The sequence below is a fragment of the Pogona vitticeps genome, chromosome 13 (genome assembly GCF_051106095.1).
Source record: "Pogona vitticeps strain Pit_001003342236 chromosome 13, PviZW2.1, whole genome shotgun sequence".
In the NCBI taxonomy this organism is placed as follows: domain Eukaryota; kingdom Metazoa; phylum Chordata; class Lepidosauria; order Squamata; family Agamidae; genus Pogona; species Pogona vitticeps.
In genome coordinates this window covers 13,135,583-13,160,000 of record NC_135795.1, presented here as the reverse complement: position 1 = coordinate 13,160,000, position 24,418 = coordinate 13,135,583, and the positions used below count along the sequence as shown (strand labels likewise).

At 43.3% G+C, this 24,418-nt stretch overlaps 1 protein-coding gene across 4 annotated transcripts in view; it reads left to right on the top strand.

The window, feature by feature from the left end:
* The window catches only part of IQCK (IQ motif containing K), a 74,548-nt gene that overhangs the window by 10,076 nt on the left and 40,054 nt on the right, over window positions 1-24,418 (top strand). For 2 of the 4 annotated variants that reach the window (XM_020802989.3, XM_020802988.3), the window contains exons 4-6: window positions 545-642; window positions 12,960-13,012; window positions 13,151-13,228. In XM_020802989.3, the coding sequence (XP_020658648.3) occupies window positions 545-642; window positions 12,960-13,012; window positions 13,151-13,228 (229 nt within the window). The remainder of the gene's footprint in view (window positions 1-544; window positions 643-12,959; window positions 13,013-13,150; window positions 13,229-24,418) is intronic. The other 2 variants (XM_072982326.2, XM_020802990.3) reach the window with 2 other exon arrangements.

Below are 24,418 nucleotides of genomic sequence, written 5' to 3'. Positions count from 1 at the left end.
AGGGATGGGATTTTCAGATTTCTTGTACTACAGATCTCATAATTCTCCTTCCTGGCTGTTTTACCTGACTTATACATACCTTACATGCACCTAAATGTGGGAGAAAAGGCCTCAACAGGAAGGCTTTGAGGCTTAGTTAGGTCAAGCTTCCAGTTCAGAAAGAAAGCTCCCAGCAAGCACTGGGACAGGAACAGGACGTTTTGCTGGAACTAGGCCTAGCTAGGTCTCAAGTGAAAGGTTTGAGGCTTTGCTAGGCTTAGCTCCACCTGGGCTTCCTGTTCAGAGAGAAGCACCAGGACAAGAACTTTTGGTGGAACTAGGCCTGGCTAAGCCTCAAAGCTTTCCCATCGAAGGAGGCCTTTTTCCCCATTTAGGTGTCTGTAAATGCAGGACTTTCAGAATAAGGAATTACAGAATGCATAGCCTATGAAATCTGAAAATTCCATTCCGTTGTTAATGGTTTAGCTACTAAGGGTGATAAGAACTCATGTGGATTCACAAAATTGAAGCCTGCTTACCAAAAATGGAAACATTTTCTGTCCAGGTTCTCCGAGGGAATTTATAGAGCACTACATATTTCCTGTGCTGCTACCAGGAATGGCAGAATTGTTGCTTCAGGCTAAAAAAGAAAAATGTTTCGAGGTCAGTGTACAGTGTTCTGTTTGTTTGAAAAATGTTTTTTTTCTTGGAAAAAAAATTGTTTTGAAAAATCTTTAAATTTTTTAACCACTGTTTCCCAGGCTGGGAGGTATTCATGACCGAGGGGCATGAGGAAATTCCAAGAGGGGCACGAGACTGGGAGTTTTTCAGGGGTTGAGTCATCCCAGGGGGATCCAGGCGCAAGCAATAACCTGCCCTTTTTCTGCTCATGCCCTTGAGGGGACAGAAAGGAGGCAGCTGGCTGGCTCTACTTACTCTGTGTGAGCCTTTGAAGGAGTCCAGGGAGTGGACTGGAGTGAGTGATGTTGCACACTGATTCTGTGGCAGTGAATAGAAAGACGCAAGAGGCATCAGTGTGCACAACATGTACAGCACCTCTACTGTTTTATGCTTTCTTCTGCAAGAGGGGCAACAACCTGCATTGCTCATGGTGCTGATGCACTTTCTCTGGCACTTGGTACAAATCTGGCGGGCCTGAACACGGTGGGACTGATGGAATTGAAATGAATGCCCTCCTCCCTCATTTGTTTCTTAGCTGTTAGGAGCAGCTTTGAAATACTTCCATGATCCAGCTGGACCTGGGTAGGGTAAGGTCTCCTGGGTGGTGAGGAGCTTACGAATTTTCATCAAGTTATCCTTCTTAAAACAGAGCATTTATTCCTGCAAAAAAGGACTGGCTTGACTGTACGATTTTCAGCATTTTCTCCAACATCCAGAGGATGCAGGGCTTGATTTGATATCATTAGTGCTTTTCGGAGTAACTTCAGGGTTTGTTTGTTTGTTTTCTCCCCGAAGGCATTCTTTATTAATTTTTGGGGTGGGGGATGGATGTAGATTAGCACTCTGTTTCTCATGAGGCTCATTTCCATGTCAGAAGCTTTTAATTAGATAAAAATAGTTTTTAAAAAATAATTTCAGAAGCAATAGTCCAGCTGGGAAGTAGATTTCAAAGGATTTTTTTCCCCATAAGTACAGTTGGTGTCTCAAGAGAGATGCCTCTGGTTATAAGGAAAGAGTCAAAAGGAGCTGGTGTCTCAGCGAGGACAGCTATGAGTATCTGGACAATTAGAAGAAATGACATTACACTATGCTCCTACATTCCCAGTGATATTTCTGTTTCTGCTGCTGGACTAGAGACCATCATTTTCTGCTTCAGCAATGGGGAGCTTATGACACTGGAGGCCTGGGATTATGGAGCCTGGAAGTGCTACTTCCCTGTTGTTTCATTCTGTGTCTAGGCCTTCTGTGTTTTGTTTTGTTTGTTATTTCTTTGCTTTGGTTTTTTTAAAGCAAGTATGTACCTGGATCTTGCCCACTGAAACGAGAAGGGTGCACACAGCTGTGGATTACTTCTTGGTTAGTGGGCTGGGAATGTGGAACCCCACAGGTTTAATGATGGGTTAAAAGAAGCTAACCTTGTTAAGTCGTCATTTCTATTGTATTTCTCTTTGTTTTCAGACTGGCTTATCATTGTTAAGATGCAGCTATTAACAGGCGGTTAATCTCTGACTCTGCCTTTAGAAAAAAAATAGGCTTCTTTTAAACCCATAATATTCTGAGTATTTAGGGCACTTTGCATTCGAAATGCATTTCAAAATGACACACACAGTTTATTAACTGAAGATCACCATTGTGTGATGCAGTTCTGCAGCACTGATCTCCTTTGTATTGTGTAGCATTCTTTAAGAAAAAAACATCAACACAATGCAACTGGTCCCTCCTTTTTCTTTTAAGATACTCATATCCGCTGATCGGTGGGGCAAAAATGCGGGCTTTGGGATGATGGGGGGGGAAGCGCTTCCCCCCATCATCCTGAGCTTCCCCCCATCATCCTGAAGCCCCGCTGATCAACTGTGTGAAAACGGGGCGTTTGCGATGATCACGCAGAAGCGATCATTGCAACGCCCCCATTTTCGCACAGCTGATCGGTGGTTCCAAAATGGCCGCCCGCTGTTTTGCCTTGCTTTAGAGGCACTGAAAATGGCTGCCCCTATGGAGGATCTTTGCTTAAGGTCAGTTTTTAAGCCCATACAAACGCATTAAACACGTTTTAATGCGTTCCTATGGGCTTTTTTGCCCCGCATAGCGACGAATCCGTATAGCGACGATTTTTTCAGAACGGATTATCGTCGCTATGCGGGGCACCACTGTACACAGAAAACCAGCTCCTTACAGTTAAAGAAATTCACCAAAGGGTAGCTGCAAAGAACAGCTGGAGCAGAGAATACCAAAATAAGAAGAGAAAAAACAAATAAAAGCACACAGCAGCTTCAGAGACCTCCTCAAAAAACGCTTCCCAATTTAAAAAAGAGGTATTTTCATCCCACTGCAATGCAAGAAAAAGTGGTCCAACTCCATATCCCATAAAATAGAGGGTGCATTGCTGTGGCACCACACCATCTAACTCAAGATGTTTTGCTTTCAGAAGTGGAACGACTATGAGTGTCCCCATCACTACAACTCAAAGTGTACCCAAAGCCAGCCAGGACATTTTGGTACATTTGGAGGCAAGCTCTCATGAGCTCCCCATTCAGCAGCAACAATGCAGATGTTTTGACACCAGCAGTGTCTTGTTGCCCTTTTATTAAGGATAGCTTCCAGTTGGAGAGGGATTTGACCCCAAATGCCGAGAATAGCCCTTCCTATCCTTGGATCACAGCCTGCTTGTGCTTTCTGCTTGAGAGGGCTTGCCACACTTTGTCTAAGAAGTTCAAAAGGGCTCTGTTCTGTGTGTGCCGACTTGATCAGATGGCTGGGAAGGAGAGTGGAGGAGAGTGGAATCCATACCTGCCAACTAGTCAACTTACATAAAGGTGCTGTTCATTAAGTACTCTTTCCAGACCATTCTTACTATCCCTAACAGTCTATTACTAGGGGATACACAAGTTGTTATGCTAGTCACATGGTTTGCCCTCAAGCACAAGATTTTATTTTACACACACATCAGATTGAGCCTGGAGCCCAGAATTTGTATGTGTAGGAAGAACTAATCTTTTCCTCTTTGGCTCCACTCTTGTTTACCTGCTGCTCCCCTTCACACAAAAGTGTTCTGGACCAGCTCTGATGGCCTGATAGGACAGCCTTCTGCTTCTGTGAAGTTACAGCACAGAACATGTGTGAGAATATATAAGGTGGTGCAAAGTCACATTCAATCAAAAGTACAGTGGTGCCTCACTTAACGACGATAATCTGTTCCAGGAAAATCACCATTAAGTGAAAACATTGTAAAGCGAAATTAAAAACCCCATTGAAACGCATTGAAAACCATTCAATGCATTCCAATGGGGTAAAAACTCACTGTCCAGCGAAGATCCTCCATACGGCGGCCATTTTCGCTGCCTTTATAGCGAGGAATCTGTCCCTAAGCACAGCGGGGAGCCATTTTAAGCACCTGGCGGCCATTTTGAAAACCCGATGATCAGCTGTTTTTTATGGTCGTAAAGTGAATATCGGTTCCTGAAGCAGGGAACCAATCATCACTAAGCGAAATTCCCCTATTTAGACCATCGTTTTGTGATCACAATTGCGATCGCAAAAAGATTGTCGTAAAGCGGATTTGTTGTAATGCGGGGCAGTCGTAAAGCGGGGCACGACTGTAGTCAAAACAGTCTCCCTTCTCGCTCATACAATGTTTTATCAAAATCTCAAATGTTGCTTTTCTGGACTACAGCTCCCAGAATCCTTGTATGGTTGTGGGAGTTGTGGTCCAACAGTTAACTTTCAACCTCTGTATTTTAATAATGCCCGTCAATGTCCTTGCAAATAACTAAAAACTGACAGAATAGTTTCTGTGCCATTTTAAAATCACTGTGTGTGAAATAATTTTGAGGGTTAAAACTACAGTGTGCAGAGGAAAGAAAATAGAATTGTGAGGCTCGTGACCTTTTAATTTTAGCTGGGATGAGAAGCACTTCCTCAAGATACTAACATAATTTTTGCACCTCATTGTTTTCCAAGGCATAAAACAATGTGATAAAATAATGGAGAATGATTTTCTTTGTAAAAACAGTTTGAAACACATCTGATGGCTAACAATGTACATTGTACAGTGATTTCCTGTACATATCCGGGTTTACTCAGTATAACATAGCTATACCAAAGACAAGCAACTCCTTGTAAAAATGCTTTTCTGATGCCTCTCCCACAAAAGGGACCACTTTGATTTCCAGTGTGTAATTTCAGTGGTTGAATTTGAACTCATGTCTTTCTAGTCTGAGTTTTATGCTTGAATTTGATCTCAGGTCTCCCCAGTTTGATTTATCATAGAGTGTTAAGGTAGACTGCAAAGACCTCAATTCAAATTCAAGCATAAAACTCACCAGGAGAGGAATGTGTGTGCTATGTATAATCTTTCCTAGAAAAGGCCCTCCATTCCCATCTAAACCAGATATGACATCAAGGGATCACCGTGACTCCAGTTATTCCTCTCTTTCCGTTGTTCAGGCATGTTGCTTATGTAGCTAAAATGGCATTATTAATCTACAGGGAGAGAAGAGCAGGGTGGGAGTGTCTGCAGAAATATGCTGCCACCCTGCTCTTCTCTCCCTGTGGACCAATAATGGCAGTTATTGGTCTGCAGAAAAAGAACCAGAGGAAGGAGAAGGCCAAAAAAAGCTCCACTGGGGACTGAGCATGCTAAGTGAAATGCTATTTGACTTTGGTTTGTGGCTGCCCACGTGTGTGTGTGTGTGTGTGTGTGTGTGTGTGTGCATATACATTGCATGTCCCCAGCTGGCTACTAGGTTGGTCTAGAACAGTGGTGTCGAACTGTGGCCCTCCAGATGTTCTTGGCCTTCAACTCCCAGAAATCCTGGCCAGCAGAGGTGGTGGTGAAGGCTTCTGGGAGTTGAAGTCCAAGAACATCTGGAGGGCCACAGTTCAACACCACTGGTCTAGAACCTTCGGTCTCCGTATGTTCTTGGACTACAACTCCCAGAAATCATGGGCCAGCACAGCTAGTGGTGGAGGCTTCTGGGAATGTTAGTCCAAGAACACCTGGGAGCCCAAGGTTGGGAATGACTGGTCTTGATTCTGTGAAAGTTCTCAGTCTTCCCCGTGAGGTTCTCTGGAAGTTGAGTCCTGGCCACTAGACTTCTTTCTTATTAGGTGGAAATGTTTCGCTCCTCACCCAAGGAGCTTCTTCATTTTGAGGAGAGTTGGTAGGAGACTCCGATAGATCCTCCATGTTGGTTTCACTTCGCCCACGTTGGTCTTGAGTGTTACTGCAGCAAGGGTGGTGGAGAAGCGTTGGCGATGCTGAGTAGGGCTGGCGGAGCCGCAGGCCCCTCCACATTTGGAGGGCTACACGTTTCCCATCAGATCTGATATTTGGGGTTTGCTTGTTTTTCCCTCCTCATCCTTCTTTTTATCTTTGACTCTAAGGCTGCAGACAATGGCTGCCTCCATTGTTATAGATCTTTGTTCTAGGTCTCAGCGTCAATTAGTTCCTGAGCCTTTCTGGCTGCAGAGCCCCGTAAGTGCATTTGAAACAATTAATAGTTCGCATTCAGGAAGGAGACTCTGCCCTCGGCTCTCCTTATCTTATTACTTGAGCAGGGCAGCGAAGAAGAAAGTTTTGTGGTGAAACAGCAACATGTAGGCGATTGTGGGAGAAAATTTTAACAGTTCAGTTGTTGGTTGTTGTGGGTTTTTTGGGCTCTCTGGCCGAGTTCTGAAGGTTGTTCTTCCTAATGTTTTGCCAGTCTCTGTGGCCATGGGCATCTTCAGAGGACAGCACTCTGTGCTCTGGTGCAGTTAGTTGGAGAGTTGAGTATATTTATAGCTGTGGGTTCAGCTTTTGTCCTATTCAGGAGATGGGTGATAATGGTGATCAGTGTGTTTTTGTTGTGGGTCTATTGTTGTGATAAGGAGGAGAGATTATCTGTCACTGGGCTTGATGGGTGTCATTAGCTGGTCTTTTGTGTGTAGTGATCACCAGAACACGGCCAAAGAACCCGAAAAACCCACAACAACCATTAGATCCCAGCCATGAAAACCTTCACAAATACATTCTTCTTTTTTCCTTACAGAGAAGTAAGAATATGATGAGGATACTCTGTGTAGTGTAGTGGATAGAGTGATGGACTATGACTCAGGAAACCTGGGTTCAAATGCCTGATCAGCCATGGAGACTCAGTTGGCGGTATGGAGCTGGTGAAGCCTTAAATATCTCACTTACAGTACCCTGAAAGCCCTATTAGGGTTGTTATAAGTCAGTTCCGGCTTGACGACACATAACAAGCATATGATGGATCTGATCCAGATCAGGCCCACCAGATGCAGATAATATCCTTCCCCAGCCTTTTCAGCTTAAATCCTTGTTGACCTACTGCCAGTCACTTAGAGATCTACCTGCCATACTGTTGGCCCACTTTGGTATTGCCTTTCCAGGCATACTGAGCTTGGAAAACAGTGGCATTTAAGACTAACTCTGAATGGTGCTTGAATTCTTTGCAAAGGGCAGAGGTCCCTTAGCCATTGTTATTCTATGGTTTTGGAGTCATGATTGAGCTATCAAGTGATAAGAGTTTGTGGATGAGCTGCAGGGATTTAATTAAACCTTGCCCCTTTGCTCCTTTGATTTGAGCGCAGAGATGTACACTTACTTAGGCATAAGTCCTGTGCACACTCGGGCAGTGAACCCACATTTTGCACAGTCAAAGCATCAGGACTTTGAAGAGACAATTTGATTAGCAAAGATTGTGACCTTTTCCCTCTGAGCTTATCTGCAGTCCTCAGAACTGGTGGTGGTGTGGGGGACAGATTTCCTAACACTGTCCTTATTGTAGTGCAGTGTATTTGGGACTATCTTGGTTGTGGTTATGCCACTAAAATCCATCAGGATGAACAAAAGCCTGCTGTCGGGGAAGATGCAAATAGCTGGAACTACCAATACCTTAATTGGATTACAGAAAAGTTGCAAATAAAATAAGCTTTCACATTTTTCAGGCAAAGATGGACTAAATCATGATGTTTTATTTTTTTCTTTTACAACAATCTACATTTATTCAAATACAGTCCTGTCATCTTCTTCTGGTTGCTGCACAAGGGTAGAGGACAAGGTTTCACTTAACTGGTGCTTATTTGGGGGGTGGTGGGGTAGGGCTTATATTGCCAGCATCCTGAAAAATCCTACTAGGGCTTATTTTCAGGTTAGGTCTTATTTTCGGGGAAACAGGGTATATGCTAGGTTGTTGATATTGATCAAGACATATGTCTGCACTCTTGGAATCTCTTTCTGAAGTTGTCTATAGCAGTGGTTCCCTCCCAGGGTTATTGTAAGGAGAAGGTGGTGGAGGGGAGAGCTGCACATATCATCATGATTTCTTTTCAGAAAAGAGAGAGTGTAGCTATAATAATAATAATTATTTATTATTTATTTAATTTATACCCCGCCTATCTGGCCCACCGGACCACTCTATATATCCAATATATCCAATAATTTATGTTAGTCATCCCTACCAGAATTTGCCCTTAGGGGAAGTTCTTGTGGTGCGGAATTGTTTTTATTCTTTTAATCCTTATAGGCAACCTTGGTTCTATGTTCAGGAAAGCAGGATAGAAATAGTAACAACCACGTCACTGTAAAAATAAACCACACACCGTACAAATCTGAAGCTGCTTAGCTCCCTACCAGTAGCCACCCTGACCTCCTAGGGTGTTGCTCCAGAGTAGGGCTCACTGCTGATCACAAGCAGACAAAGTAGAACTCAGAAGGCTTTCTTACATTAACTCCATTAATCCCCTCAATCCAAATGGCTTGTTCTTGGAAGCTGTAATCTCAGGAAAGGATTTACTTCGGCTTCTGTGTAATAAGTATCAAGAGAGTAAATTAAGTGAACATATCCCTTTTACACATACATTTATATTTAATATTTATATTTGGATGGCGTAAAGAGTGTCTTCCTGTCAGCTTTCCCCTGCTGACTGGAATTGGACATGCGTCCTGTTCTATTCAAAGTCCTTTTCTACAGAAAGGAGGGAAGCATTAGGCCTAATCCAGCCCATGGAGGACTGGGATCATCTCTTCCAGGATTCCCGGATTCCCTCTCTTTCAGGTCTCTCTCCCTATTAGTGATAGAAGTGAGAGCAGAAAAGTTCTCTCTGTTATCTTCTAGCAATAACTGAGGAATTTTAAAGATAAAAGACTGCAAGAAGAGAGATTGGGGCCCTTGAAATTGCCTATCATCAAACAGGTCATTGGGTCACAGACTCCCCCACCTCAGTTAAGTGTTTATTATACTTCAACTATTGCAGTTACAGTGGTGCCTTGCTTGACGACATTAATTCGTTCCAGCGAAATCACTGTCGAGCGAAAACGTCATAAAGCGAAATAAAAAAGCCCATTGAAATGCATTGAAAACCATTCAGTGCGTTCCAGTGGGCTGAAAACTCACCGTCCAGTGAAGATCCTCCATAGGGGCAGCCATTTTCAGTGCCTGTGCAGCAAGGAATCTGTCCCTAAGCACAGTGGGGGGGCATTTTCTGCAGCCAGTGGCCATTTTGAAACCCGACGATCAGCTGTTTTTGATTGTCGAAGCAGGGAACCGATCATCGCACAGCGGAAAAACCCCATTCAAAACATTGTTTTGCGATTGCAAAAGTGATTGCAAAAACTTTACCGTCAAGCGGATTCGTCATTAAATGGGGTAATCGTAAAGCAGGGCACGACTGTATTTCTACATCTGCAACAGTACATGTCCAGATTGGTTGTATTCTACCTATCCTCTTTTTTGTTGATGCGTTTCTTCTTTTTAGGCTAGGATGATGTCACTACACTTCCCACAAAGCTAATGCAGTGGATAAACAGCAGTATTATAGTGGAATCTCTGCTCATGACCTAAATTCAATCCCAACAGGTTCAGGTAGCAGGCTCAAGCTTTTTTTGGGGGGGGGGGCAAGGTGTTGCTTCCATAATTACATTCTGAACCAGCCAAAGAGTGCTCTAGCACTGTGGGGCAGTATATAACATTGACAAACAACAACTTTCTAGTGCATGTTTCAGTTGTCTCTAAGAATGGCCAGGGAAGTGGTCCTGTTCTCTTCAAAATTATCGGCTAGGGAAAAGAAAGATCCTCTGACATTCAGCCTAATCCACTCCATGAAAGATCGGGATTTTCCACCCCAAGCTTCCTGGATTCCTGTCCTCCAGGCCTCTCTTCCTATCGGCTTCTCAAAGGCTTTTCAGGGTTTCAGTGGCCAATGCCATGCTTCCGGAGGATTCAAAACAGCAACTCTTCCCAACACCGATAACTGCAGCAAGTGTCTTTCATCGCTGCCAAATATCACACCTCAATATGTTGGTTATGCTGGCAGGAGGAATTTGGGCATTATAGTCCAAAAAAGTAGCTATTCCAAGTTCTGGTCTAGATCGACCCTACATCCCATAACTGTGTTGGCTGTTGTTGTCTCATCGGGAGGCAGTATAAGTGGCGAATGGAGCAAATGGACTTCAGTGAATGAGACCTGTGTTCAGTTCTCATGCTCAGCTATGAAGCTGCTGGAGGTGTGCTGCTGATTTGTGTTTTTGGGCTACAACTCCCACAATTCCACAGGAAGCCACAACTGCCTTTGGAATCCTGGGAGCTGAAGTCCAAAAACACAACTCTGAACACCTCTAAGTTCACCAGCTATTGATAGGGTACCCGCTGTTCCCCTCACTTAGGAGGATAAGACAAGACAAGACGTTTCTCATGTGGTTTGGCCTGGTGTGGTTTTTATTTACCAAATAGCCAGCTCAGGAAGATGTGAATCAGATTGGGGCCATAACATGGGTCGTGGGTTGTTAACCCTTTGCCTCTGCTGCAACCCCAGTCAGAATAGCACTAACTTTGTGATTTCAGCCAAGACTTGGAGAGGGCTGTCATGATCGTCCGACAAGCTAACACCACTTGTCTGACTAACCTGTCACTCACCATCAATCTCTGACATACCTCTTGCGTGTACCTAGATTGTGTACCCAGTCTCACACACCCACCACATCCTTTACTGCACTGCCACCAGTTGATCTCTTTGCCAACTATGTTTCCTGTGAAAGACTGAGGTCCGTTCAGTACTTAACTTTGAAACAAGAACAGGTTTATTGGTTACAAGTTGTTTCGTGCATAGTTTTGAAACACATTCTTAAAGTTACACAAAATGTTCAGCATATTCCTTCAACCTCTTCTATACGTGCTTAACTAATACAGGTAACACTCTGACTGTTCACTCACTAAAATCTCTCTCTCTCTGCCACCAAACTTCCAAACTATTTTTCCATCTTTTAATTTTAATTGAAATAATATCAACTGTGGGTCCTGATGGTAATTTTTAGAGCATATATTTTAATTGTATTTTAATTGTTTTATCTTTTTTATTGTATTTTAATTGTTGTAAGCCACCCAGAGACCTTTTGGTAGTGTGGGCGGCATAGAGGTTAAATAAATAAATGAAAAAGAAATATCTCTTCAAACTCTCTACTTCAGCCCCCCTTCTATGTAGCTGGCTCTGCTGAATATGCACGACAGGGTGACCACTACAAGGGCCAAAGAATCAGAGGCCATACCTTTCATGCCACAGACTCAATACAACTCAGACATTTCCATGGTGGTAATGTGTTAAATCTGGGATGTGGTGGCGCTGCGGGTTAAACTGCAGAAGCCTCTGTGCTGCAAGATTGGAAGACCAGCCATCATAAGATCGAATCCACGTGACAGAGTGAGCTCCGGTCGCTTGTCCCAGCTCCCGCCAACCTAGCAGTTCGAAAGCATGTAAAAACGCAAGTAGATAAATAAGTACCACCTCGGTGGGAAGGTCACGGCTTTCTGTATCTAGTCGTGCTGGCCACATCACCACAGAAACTGTCTTCAGACAAACGCTGGCTCTATGGCTTGGAAACGGGGATGAGCACCACCCCCTTGAGTTGGACATGACTGGACTAAATGTCAAGGGGCACTTTACCTAATACATTGAATAAACACGAGCCCTGCAACATCAAATACACATCACAAATGTTGCATCTCCTTCGAACTTCTGGATCACTTGGTGGTTGAGGGATCTGGCTGAGTATCCATAGGGTTCCTTCCAACTCTGCAGTTCTAACGTTTGGTCCTCATCTTACAAGATTGAGTAAGGATAAAGAAGGTAGAGCCAGTAGTTCCTAGTAATTGGGAGATGCTGTGAAACTCTGGGTTTTACCCTACACTTTACAAGAATCATTTAAGGTAAGAAACCTCTTTTGGGGATAGGGTTAGTCTCCTTGGAGAGTACCTATAAATTGCCAATTAAAACGTAGAGTGGACTCACTGCTTTCTCTATCCCCACCCCATCCCTACCCCTCAAAGTGAAATCACAAGTGGTCATTAGATGGATTATCAGTTGAACCACCCTGGAATCATAACACTGAAATGGATATGGCACGTGAGAGTCATTTAGTCCCGTTCTCTGTTCCAGCATTTTTGCTGCATCCACGGACTGTAGCAACCTTCCAAAATGAGACCAAAATTGTCCAGATGTCTGCTTGCTAAAAAGATTTAAAAATAACTTTTACAAAGTGTGTCTGTGTGTGAGGAGAACACTCCTTTTTTAGAAAAGAATCGTGCTTCCTGGAGGCTGCTGGGTGCACAGTTCTCCATTTTTAACACAAGCATGTGATGGGTTATTTGCAGGGCCTCTTCACTGGAGATCTTTAAGAGACTGCTTAAACCATGATTATTCAGACAGGACTTTGCAGATATTGCACCAACAGAGTGCAGAGGTTCTTCCAGCCCTTAAACTACCAACTCCGCTATCTTCCTTGATAATGTTTAAGTGTTATGTTTTAATTTTACATTAATTAATAGTTATGTTGCTTTTTTAGTTAATTGACTGATATATTTATTTGATTTTTATATTGTACCTATTGTTTATTCTGTTCTTGTGTTTTATTTTGTTGTGAACCACCTTAGTAGTCACATCAGTGATATATTAATTGAATGAATGAATGAATGAATGAATGAATGAATGAATGAATGAATGAATGAATGAATGAATGAATGAATGAATGAATGAATGAATGGGGAACCTCTGGGGGTCTCAAAATCAGACCAACATATGGCCTACTTCATGCACGGTCAACAATACAGAATGCAACTGAGTTGTTTTACGCTTGGCTGTTCCACCTCAGCTTTAATATTTCCAGTGCAGGAGAGCCTGCTCCCTCCCAGGGCAGATTGTTCTGCTGTCAAATAGCTCCTTGGAGGACTGACAGAGTAAAACCAGGTAATAACAGGTCATGGCTGTTCATCTGCAGTTTGTCTCATACAGAATTTTTTGTATTTCAGAGGAAAAGAACAAAGTTCATTGCCCTTGATTTCCTTACGGAATGGTTATACAAGTAAGTTACTTATGGAATCTAAGTGTAAATATCTTATTTCATTCTTTTGTTATTGCATTTGACCATACAATGGATATTAATGCATTTGATTTTGATTTCCTATTATATCTTTTTAAATGTTGCGGTAACAACTGTTAGCCAGAATTCAAAGAGGAAGGATGAGCCCTTCACGGAATTCTTCGAAATCCCTTTTGTGAAAGATTGGCTGAAGGACCAGTAAGTTCAATCATTCAGTTGAATCAGTATAGAGAACAGACTTCACAATACAGTTCATGCAGAATTCAAGTTCAAAATCAGAGATCAAGTTTCATTATTAATATAGAAAACCCACCATATATTTTGGTGGTTATGATTCAAGTACCAATCCCCACTGCTCTTAGCCAAAATTCAGCAACTGTTTTGGCAAAGTCGTGTGTATCAGAAGGGGGGTGGGTGGGTAAAAATATTCAGGACTCAGTATGAAGGACCAGTAAGTGTTTCTCAGTATAGTCTTTTATCAGTGAAATGCAGTAAAACGGTTGGTTTCAGTTTCCTTTGTGAAACATCTGTAACAAAATCTCTTGAGATGCATCCTAATTTGGTAGTCACCTCATAGTCACCTAATTTGGTAGTCACCGCATTTTGTCCTAGGTTAATTTGCACAGAAATTGGAAGAGAGAATGCTAAGTGATTCATTATTCTAAAGGATAGGGAATTTTAAAATTGCCTGCTGTTACTATGAATATCTTTATGCTAATTACTAATGAACAAACGTGTTTACTAGCACAACAGTTTAAAAATCCATCTTTTTAGGGATTATACTGATACAGGGCAGTATAATAAAGCACATTTCAAGTTGGCTCTGTGTGCGTGTGTGTACAAAAAGTGTATTAAAGGTATCCATATATGAAAACTGGCTAATATACTGTATGTGCACAAATGAATATAAGCGTGCATCTATTAATTTGTTTCCATTTTAGTCATTTAATGTATGCATAGCATATGTAGGGGGGCATGCCTTTTTCTATCATAGGAGATGTATATTTATGAAATAACAGTGAAGTCTTGGTTTTTGGTAAAACTTTATGTATCTTCTCTCTATTTAGATAGTTCTTAGATGATATTTGGCTTAGATAATGTTGAGGTTTCCACTTGGGATTTGGTGCATATCATGCCATACGCATTTCTCTCTAGGGCCCCATTTATAGATACAGTCACCGTTCCATGGAAGAGATCATTTGAGGGCCAGTCACTTGCAAATGCTACAAATAGTACACTGGTGATAGACATGGCCACCCCCAACAGGCAGCCGCATTTGAGTTATGCTGTAATGGGTCCTTTATAATCAAAGCCTCACTTACTGCATTCTGATCCATGTGCCTTCCCCAACGAGAGGTTCCTCTGTTGGTGATGGTCTCAATACTAGCCGCCTAGAGTGGTCGCAATGACCAGATAGGCGGGGTATAAATGGAATAAATAAATAAATAAACACATCAATGACCAGGTTGTTAGATTTCGTGATTTGGCCATCCTAGTTCATAAGAGAGAAGGCCGCCATCTTCTGATTTAGTTGTCTCCTGAGAGATGCACTCATAGCTGGCTTCCACCTATTCACTGACCCTCTGTACAGTGGACCCTCAACTTACAGATTTTTTGAGTTACAGACTTCTCTGGCCGCAAAATTTAGGTTTGACTTGCAGCTGGAGAATCGACTTACAGACCAGAAAAAAACCAAAATGGAACAAAAACAGAACAAAAACAGCCGGTTACAGATTAATCGGTTTTCAATGCATTGTAAGTCAATGGAGACTCAACCTATAGACTTTTCAACCTGCAGCCACCGTTCCAATACGGATTAATTCCGTAAGTAGAGGGTCCACTGTAGTTGCTTCCCAACCCCGACCAGAGAACTGAATTGGCCAACCACAGAAAGTCCAAGGGCCATCCCCACCCTGTTTTCCACCATTCCCCTAGACCTCCATAAGCTATACTTGCCCATTTTTTAAAAAATGGGGACTGTCTGGAATGTTACTTCTAGTCTTTTTAAAGACTATGTCAGCCTCCCCCAAATATGTGCTGCCGCAAGCCTCGTGAAAGGAATAACAGGCCATTATGGGATATTTCTAGGGTAATGGTTGTCCATTTTCAGATTAGAATATTTTTTTACAAGGGAGATGGGGCACACTGGGGACCGTGAAAACCTGCATATGGCCTATGGCCTGAACAAATTCCCGCTCATAATTTAGAGCACTGGTTCTTAACCTTGGGTTACTCAGGAGTTTTGGACTGCAACTCCCAGAAGCCTTCACCACCAGCTGTGCTGGCTGAGGTTTCTGGGAGTTGCAGTTCAAAAACATCTGAGTAACAAAGGTTAAGAACCACTGATTTAGAGGATCTGTCATAATGCTTCTCCAGTATCCTACCTCAGGCCACCTAACAATAAAGGGACTACACTTTTGCAAGGTTTGGGATTATCTTCAAGCCTGGAAGCCATCCCAGTGCCCAAACATAGGAGTAAGGCAAGAAATACAGTCTGAAGGCAGTTCATCAGGGCTCGAGTGGAGGAGTCCAGTGATGAACTCTGAGCTTAGCAAAGACCATGCCCAGACCAGCTTGGAGATTCTAAGAGGAAAGGCCCCGAGAGTAGTTCTTTCAACTACATGCACACCGTTGGGAGCAGCTAAGAAACACAGTTCCAGCATGCTCTTGTCTAGAGTGGGAGGTGTTGAGGCCTGGGTTTTCCAAGCCCCACCAGAACATATTTACAGGTCGTTAGTGTTCCAGTTGGAATTGGTCTACTTGTGAACACTGTCCTGCTCATAAGTAGTCCTGTACTTACAAATATAGTTGTGAATTCTCCCAGTGAGTACTTCTACATCTGGAAGCCAGTCGAGCCGGCACCCTTGGGTGCCTGTGATCCCTGATGTGAGGTGTTTGTTCCCCCGTTGACTCAGAGAAGGGAAGGTTTTGATGCTTTCTGCACTAAGGGATGGAGAACCCCTCACCTATTCTGTGATATTTGGAGAGCTCTCTGCTAGGGATCTGAAGACCTCTCCGTTCTGATCTGATTGTGTTTCTCCATAGGGATTTTCTTCCCAGTTTTGTTTGATGCTGAGTTGTGAAGCCCGTGTGTGTGTGTGTGTGTGTGTGTGTGTGTGCTTGTGTTTCATGTGAAAATTCATCCATATTTCTTCTATATATTTTCTCATATTTATTTGCACATCTCACATAATTCATGCATTTGTTCCTATGTACTAAAATGTGTTTCTGGACATCTTTTTCCAAAATGCCTGTTAGTCTTGCAGGTGTCTGAATGGTCAGGTTCATTTCTTCTCAGTTGCTCTTTTGGAGATAAGAAAGTCTGCTTTTCAATAAAAAAGAGGCTCTCTTTTCTATCCCTTGTGTCAGGTCTTCCCCAGGAGGGCCATGCAATCTGGGATCAGTGGCTGGCCTCTGATTCTTGCCACCCCCTTGCTTTCCTTTGAGGCAGGTATTTTTTAAGGACTTAGAGGTCAGCCAGACATCAGAGCTGCAGGGGATCGATGACACCCCTAACCACAGACCTCCTTGTGGGTGTTGCCCAGAACATGGTGGGTGTTGCTGGGATTAAAGAGAAATCAGGCTGGATTGCAGGCAGCCGTCTGAGGTGAGCTGAGAATCATGAGCTGGAAGCCAGTGGCAAAGGGCAGATTGGGATGCCGGATGTAAAACAACCCAGGAGCCAAAGCCAAAAGCCTTCAGGTTCTTCTAATCAATGCTTCCCTCAAAGCTTTTAATGCTCCTTCCTATCCAGGAAGACCGCATGACCAGGAGTCATGAGAGGAAGCAGGAGTTCAGCGCAAAAGAAGAAAGGAGGCAGGATTGGGAAGCAAGCTCAAAATCAAGACGAACATCATGGGACACTGAAGGTCCCATTCCTCTGTCGATGCTTCCTTAGAAGCCTCTGGTGCTCTTCGCTGTCCAAGAGGTTGTGATGATCATTGTGATTTCGAGCCCCAGCAGCAATATGTAGAGACACTTTGCCCAAACAGTAGGGCAGCTTCCATGTCGTTGTGGCTCAAGTAGGTGCCCATGTTGCTAATAGGTACAGATCGGACGCTGACATGCAGAGATTGGACTGTTAGAGGCTTCCTCTTTTATTCATACAGTGGACCCTCTACTTACGGAATTAATCCATATTGGAACGGTGGCTGCAGGTCGAAAAGTCTTTAGGTCGAGTCTCCATTGACCTACAATGCATTGAAAACCGATTAATCCCATAACCAGCCATTTTTGTTCCATTTTGGTTTTTTTCTGGTCTGTATGTCGATTCTCCGGCTGCAAGTTGAACCTAAATTTTGCAGCAAGAGAAGTCTGTAACTCGAAAAGTCTGTAAGTGGAGCCGTCTGTAAGTTGAGGGTCCACTGTAATTTGTCCTTCTGTACAGGACTATGTTTTCCTGCAGTCTCTACAGATAGATCCAGAAAACTGCACTCCACTTGTCTGGAGGATAGCGATTTGCACGTACCTTTATGTACCCACCCTTTCCCCTCAGAGTTATCAAAGAAACAGGATCCCCTGTGCAGGAGGGTCTGGTATACTTTTAAAACTGTGACCTAATCCTCAGTGGGACACAGTGAGTAGAAAGGTTTTGAATGCATGTGCTCTCTGAGGATAGTATGACACGGCCACAATACTTTGGAAACATGGGGTGGGTGAAGGATCTAAAAGGAGCCCTGTTGCATCATGTTCAGTAATGCTAAAGCCTTATTCAGATACACCTGCAGTCTTTCCCGAGAATGGACGGAAATAGCTTGCATTTTTGCATTTGTGGGGCTTCCTGTACCATCTGCCTATGACCAGCTGCTACATGGACATTTGGCTAGGGTTTCAAGAGCCCTTCAGTTTGTTTGTATTGTGAAGTATGTTGAAACTCTCTTGGTGAGCTTTTCAGAACCTACTCAAAGTTTAACTCCTTCTGTCACTCTCTCGTCTGTCTGCCCATCTGTCTGTTTAAATATAAAATCTTTAAAATTTAGCGTATTTAAGTTTAATATTTTAAGTTTATGTTATTATTCCCTCTTGATTATTTTAATGTTTTCAGTGTTTCAGTTCAGCTATTTTACATTTTTACTATACTTGTTTCATTCAGTTGCATGGTTAATCACCCTGAGTCTCATTTTTTGCAAGGGTGGAGACATAGGGTAGCAAATTTCCGATACGATCAATAATCCGTCTGTCTGTCTGACCCACCACCCTGTAGGAGCTTATGTTTGCTCTTTTGTTGTAACACACTTTAGAGGGGCCGGTTGTTGAGGTGTCCTTCCCCCACCCACCCCCAGATAAACATGAATGTCGAAAGTATGCCCAGTGACAGCCCTTGTCCTTTTCATATTCTAATTCACTCTGAGTCTGCTAGGCTCAGCTGCCTTTCTAGTTGACATCACTGTCAGTTCTCAGCTGGCCTATAGGGCTAATTTTGCATGGATGACTTGCTTCTTTCTCCCTCCGTCTCTCTCCCTCCCCCTCCCATAAACACACCAAGTGCTCCGGCAGGCTTTGCAGTATTTTAGTGGTCTGTCCCCACCTCTAGCTTGCATAGTAAGCATTCATTTTCAGCGGTCTGCTTTGTCCCAGTTACATGGCTGTCTTCAAGCAGGGAATCAATCATGATGCAATGAGTGGTGAACAAGATTCATTTTCTCAATACTACTGGAAGCATACAAGGGCTGCGAGGAGGAAGAAGCAAGCTGGTTTTAAAAGGGGGAGCTGTGCCTTCATTGTTCTGTGTTTTGTTTTTGGCCCTTGGCTCCAACTAGGGGCCAGCTGGTCCCTAAGGAAATTGAGGCAGTTGCCTCAGGTAGCAAAACATCGCCCAAGATCATTCCACCTGGAGAGAGAGAGCTGTGTTTGCCATGCAACCTCTCCTGCAACGCCCTAAATCAGTTAATGTAACTACCACCGTGGAGGGAACAGAAGACATTGCCGTCTTCTCCTCCTTTACCTCAGGTAGCCAATGCCTTAGGCGAGTCCTGGCATCGTCGTTGTTTAGTCGTGTCCGACTCTTCGTGACCCCCATGGACCAGAGCATGCCAGGCCCTCCTGTCTTCCACTGCCTCCCGGAGATGGGTCAAATTCATGTTGGTTGCTTTGATGACAATGTCCAACCATGTATGGAAGTGAGAGCTTCTCCATAAAGAAAGCTGACCGCTAAGAAAAAGCATCAATTCTTCGGCGGTCAGCTTTCTTTATGGACAAGCTCTCACTTCCATACATCACTATAGGGAAAACCATAGCTTTGACTATTCGGACTTTTGTTGGCAAGGTGATGTCTCTGCTTTTTAAGATGCTGTAGAGCAGTGGTGTCGAACTGTGGCCCTCCAGATGTTCTTGGACTTCAACTCCCAGAAGCCTTCACCACCACCTCTGCTGGCCAGGATTTCTGGGAGTTGAAGGCCAAGAACATCTGGAGGGCCACAGTTCGACACCACTGCTGTAGAGGTTTTCATTGCTTTCCTCCCAAGAAGCAGGCATCTTTTAATTTCGTGGCTGCTGTCTCCATCTGCAGTGATCATGGAGCCCAAGAAAGTAAAATCTGTCACTGGCTCCATATCTTCCCCTTCTATTTCCCAGGAGGTGATGGGACCAGTGGCCATGATCTTAGTTTTTTTTTTTTTTATGTTGAGCTTCAGACCGTTTTTTTGTTTTTGTTTTTTGCACTCTGCTCTTTCACCCTCATTACAAGATTCCTTAATTCCTCCTCAATTTCTGCCTTCAGAGTGGTATCATCTGCATATCGGAGGTTGTTGATATTTCTTCCAGCAATCTTAATTCCGGCTTGGGATTCCTCCAGTCCAGCCTTTTGCATGATGTATTCTGCATATAAGTTGAATAAGCAGGGGGACAATATACAGCCTTGTCGTACTCCTTTCCCAATTTTGAACCAATCAGTTGTTCTATATCCAGTACTAACTGTTGCTTCCTGTCCTACGTATAGATTTCTCAGGAGATAGATAAGGTGGTGAGGCGCTCCTATTTCTTTAAGGACTTGCCATAGTTTGCTGTGGTCCACACACTCAAAGGCTTTTGCGTAGTCAATGAAGCAGAAGTAGATGTTTTCTGGAACTCTCTGGCTTTCTGTATAATTCAGTGCATGTTAGCAATTTGGTCTCTAGTTACTCTGCCCCTTCGAAATCCAGCTTGTACTTCTGGGAGTACAAGCTGGGAGTCCTGGCGTAGAGGATAACTAACAGCCACTCTACATTCTGAAGAAAGGAGAAGGGGATTAGATGAGTTTAGCTTGGGGCAGAGACAATTATGATCACTATTTTATTTTACTTTATTTTATTTATACACTACCTTTCTCCTCATTGGGAGCCTTAAGTCACGGCAGATAAAACAACTGATTTAGTAACATGGTATAAATATGAGATTTAAAAACAATTAAACACATATTCAGATTTTTTAAAGTTTAAAAACAATTTGAAAACTTGTACAAATCTGTTATGTTCAAACCCAACATTCCTGAGACAACCTACAGCTCGAAAGCCTGCCTAAAGAGGAAGGTCTTTGCCTGCCGATTGAAGGAGAAGACATATTATTGTATTTTTATAGATAATGAAGCAAAATTGTTTTCTTTTGTTCTGGAGTGTAGGAAGTCAATGGGTTGATTTGATCAAATTACAAGAAAGGGGATTTAAAGAAGCACAAGAAAGAATTTCATAATGGTGCAAAGTCTTCAGCAGTGGAAAAGACACACTGCTTTAAACAGTGGTGGATTCTCCTTCATTAAATGTTATTAAGCTAAGGTCACGTGGCCAGCTACCAAGTATGATGTAACAGCAAGAATTCCTGTATTGGCAGGGGGGGCAGGACTGGATGGCCTTCAGTACCCCTTCCAGCTCTGTGATTCTCCTTCTTTTGAAATGATGCACAACATTCTGATGCTTGAATGGTGTTGGATCCTTTAAAAATGTTTTTAGACTGGCTGGATTTTTATTCTGGTTGTACCGCAATGAATCCCTGCTCCGTTGGGCTTCTTTGCCACAACATTTCTTACCTGGAGTTTCAAAAGCTCCCCCCCCCCCATTCCTGGTTGACTGTAAGCTTGCAAAAGGAGAGAGAAATGAGCAGGAAGGAATATGATGAGTTACTTTGAGGGGAAAGGTGAAGTGGCCAGTGTAGGCAGTATCCTACTTTGTTCTGTCTCCTACCCATCTCCCTACTCCCTTGAGTAAGCAAGAAATATTTTTACTTCTCATCAAACAAACAAGCTGTGAATCCGTTGCCCTCCATGACCACTTTGGTTACATGTTATTTTCTGCTCCTCTGTGTTCCTTTTCAGTTTAAAAATAAAAGTACTGTAAAGCCCTTCTGGGTATGAATTGCCATCTTTTATGTCCATAAAATGCTGCTTGTCAGATTCTCCCGTCTCCTGCTAGACTAGAAATAACCACAGGAGGAGATTACCTCCTGCGTTGAGGTCCATGCAAGAAAAAAAAATGGAAAAAAAGTCCAGACGACACACACGCACACATGCACACACACACATTCTCTTCCACCCCGAGCCTCTACCCTGTCTCTGGATGGATGCAGCATGTAGCAAGCGTACTGTGCTTCTAAATACACTGGAACAAGAATCACTGCAGGGGCTAAAGCGTTAGATTGTCAGACACAGTGAATGTCAAAATCTGCCCAGCACGTTTAGCCTGGATTAACGCTGGTGTTATCCATGTGCAGATCAATGCTGTAGCATTTGCCAAGCTAGGGTTACCTGCTCTCAGAAAGAGGAAAGTCAAAAAGCCCACAACTCATTAACTAGACTCAAGACTCAAATCTTTTTCACAAGAAAGAAAAACGAAATGAAACAACATTGCTACACTTCACTGAACCATATAGCTCTGTTTGGCCAGATGCCGTGAGAGAGCTACCCAATGGCGATAACTATCTCAACGGTTATCCATTTCACTGCCTGGTAATCAGAGGTATACTGCCCCTAAACATGCAGGCTCCATTTAGTTATCGTAAGTTGGAATTGCAATGGAAAGTTGCTGTGGTTGGTGTTTTGTTCAGTGTCCTTTTCTGGATCCCTCCGATCATTATTCTGTGCTCCTTTCTCAGTGGGCTATGGAGGAGGATCTTCTCAGTGTCTTGCATCAACATAGTCTTTTTGCCTTCTTCTTTGGCAAACCTTTGTGTCTCCACAAGCTTCCTAGTAGCTTGCTCTTGTGGGTTTGATACCATTTGGGCTGTACAGGGAGGAGCACTCGGAGATTAAGTTTGCTTTTACTCTACCTCTAGTAAAGATTTTATTGACATTAAAACATACTTTGTTTTAAAGCTATCCCTGGCTATTACCCAGTGCCAAACCCACTTCAAGGAAATGTCAGGTTTGTAGCCTGTCTTTCTTCCATTGTGGAACTTAAGGCCATGTGCATGAACTACTCTCGGGCTCACCCCTTTTAGGGCTGATCAGACTAAGACCTGGTTGGCTTCAGCAAGGGGCTGGACTTCCTGTCTTTTTAGTCATCAAAAGGCTGAAGCTGTCAAAGGCCCAGCCTTGCTAGGACAAAGACTTCACATTTCTTTATAATTTTGTTTCCCTGAAGTTTGTGGGTGCTGTGGTCTTTCGGAGAACAATTACAGCACCTTAGCTTAATGAAAGGCCTGCTCTTGGTGAAGATGAAGATGCCATCCAGTGGCATTGCGATGGACATCAAGATGGCTGCCTACACTTTAGGACACAGCTATGGGGAACTAACAGAACGGGTGTTGGGCCCTTTACCGTTCGCTACTATGCAGCTGTTCCTGTGGCTTTCCAGCCAGTGTCTTGGCTGGAAAACCATCATCTTCTTTTTGCCAGAAGACTTCTCCTGGGTGTGTGTCTTTTAATAAACCATGAGCTCCTTGTCTGTGACTGTACAGGGTAAACACATGAAAGAACGAATCCCCTCAGACTAATGCAAGTACAGAGACTGTATAATACGCAGAGGAGCCCAGCATCAAGAGTAGAAGCCTATCTCAAGAAGGTGAAGGGAAGACATGATGTTACAGGGAGCTATAGATCTCTAAATAACAGTTCAGCTGGGCCAACTAATAGCTGTGAGATGTCCTGGAAACCTTTTCGAAAGGAAACCCTGTGGCCTCTCCAAGTGAAAGCAGGTTACGTGGAAAGGAAGCTTCTCTTGGGGTGGCCTAGTATGTGCGTGAATGTATGCTAATACTGATTAAGGCTGGCTGGTCACAGGCAAAGCATGATCTTTTTGACATGAGCTTCGCCCACCAACATCTGTCGTTTGTGTTCACATGGTGATTTAAAAACAAAAAGGATTAAAAAAACCACCACCACACAACATGACAAGAAATGAGATTGGAAATAATTCTGGAACCTTTCTTGTCCAGGCCTAGCTTTTGTGCTCTATAGGTTGATCAGCATTCAGTCAAGAGCATTCAGTTTGGAAATAAACACACTCTACATTTGTATGCCTTTGGCTGCCAGCCCCAATCCATCCTGTAGTGTTACAGCTGTCTCCTGCCACAAATAACTTATTCCCCCTTCCTTGCTTCACTGTTGTTGGGTTATTGCTCCTGCTCATATGCTATTTTTACTTGTCCTCAAGCCAATTATTAATATTCCTGCAGACCAAAATGGACCTGGCATGACTTCAGCTCCTTCAAACTGGCCTGCTGAAATGATTGATCTTCCCCAGGGACTGCCACTTCGCCCTCACTCCAAACATCCCTCTTCCCCTCCCCCCCCCCGGACTTGATTTATACATGACTTTTCTACTTTTGTCTTGGATCAGATCCCTGACAGGTCCTCATAAATTAAAAATGAAGCCAGAGAAATTGGCTGGACCTAATTTTGCAAGATTGCAAAGGGCAATCTTAATAGTAGAATTGCTCGTTTGATAAATCAGTTGAAAACACATCGCGGGCAGGGCTGGCCTTAGCACACGTCAGGGTGAAGAGGCCCCCACAGACCAAAAATTGAAGTGCCACCAAACAGGAGCAAACAATTGATTATTAATGTCTAATTATTGTCAGGGAGAATAAAGGAGCTTGAGAAATTTACTGCCTCGAACATTAAACTAATTGGTTGGCCATGAAGAGAAAGTACTTAAATCTGAGGATGGGAGTAGTGCCATGTGTTGCTCTGAATGAGGCATCAAAATGTCTGAGGTGAACTTTGACCATGGTCTGCCTAGCGAATGGATCACAGTTAAAACAGTTTCCTTATTTCAAGGTCCACATGAAGGTCTATTATTGTGGCAGAATTGTGGCATTTCAGCAGAACAACAGCAACAATGCCAACTCTTGTGGTTAGATCTGGAAAGCAAAATAGTTACAGTGGACCCTCGACTTACAGACGGCTCGACTTACAGACTTTTCGAGTTACAAACTTCTCTGGCCGCAAAATTTAGGTTCAACTTGCAGCCGGAGAATCGA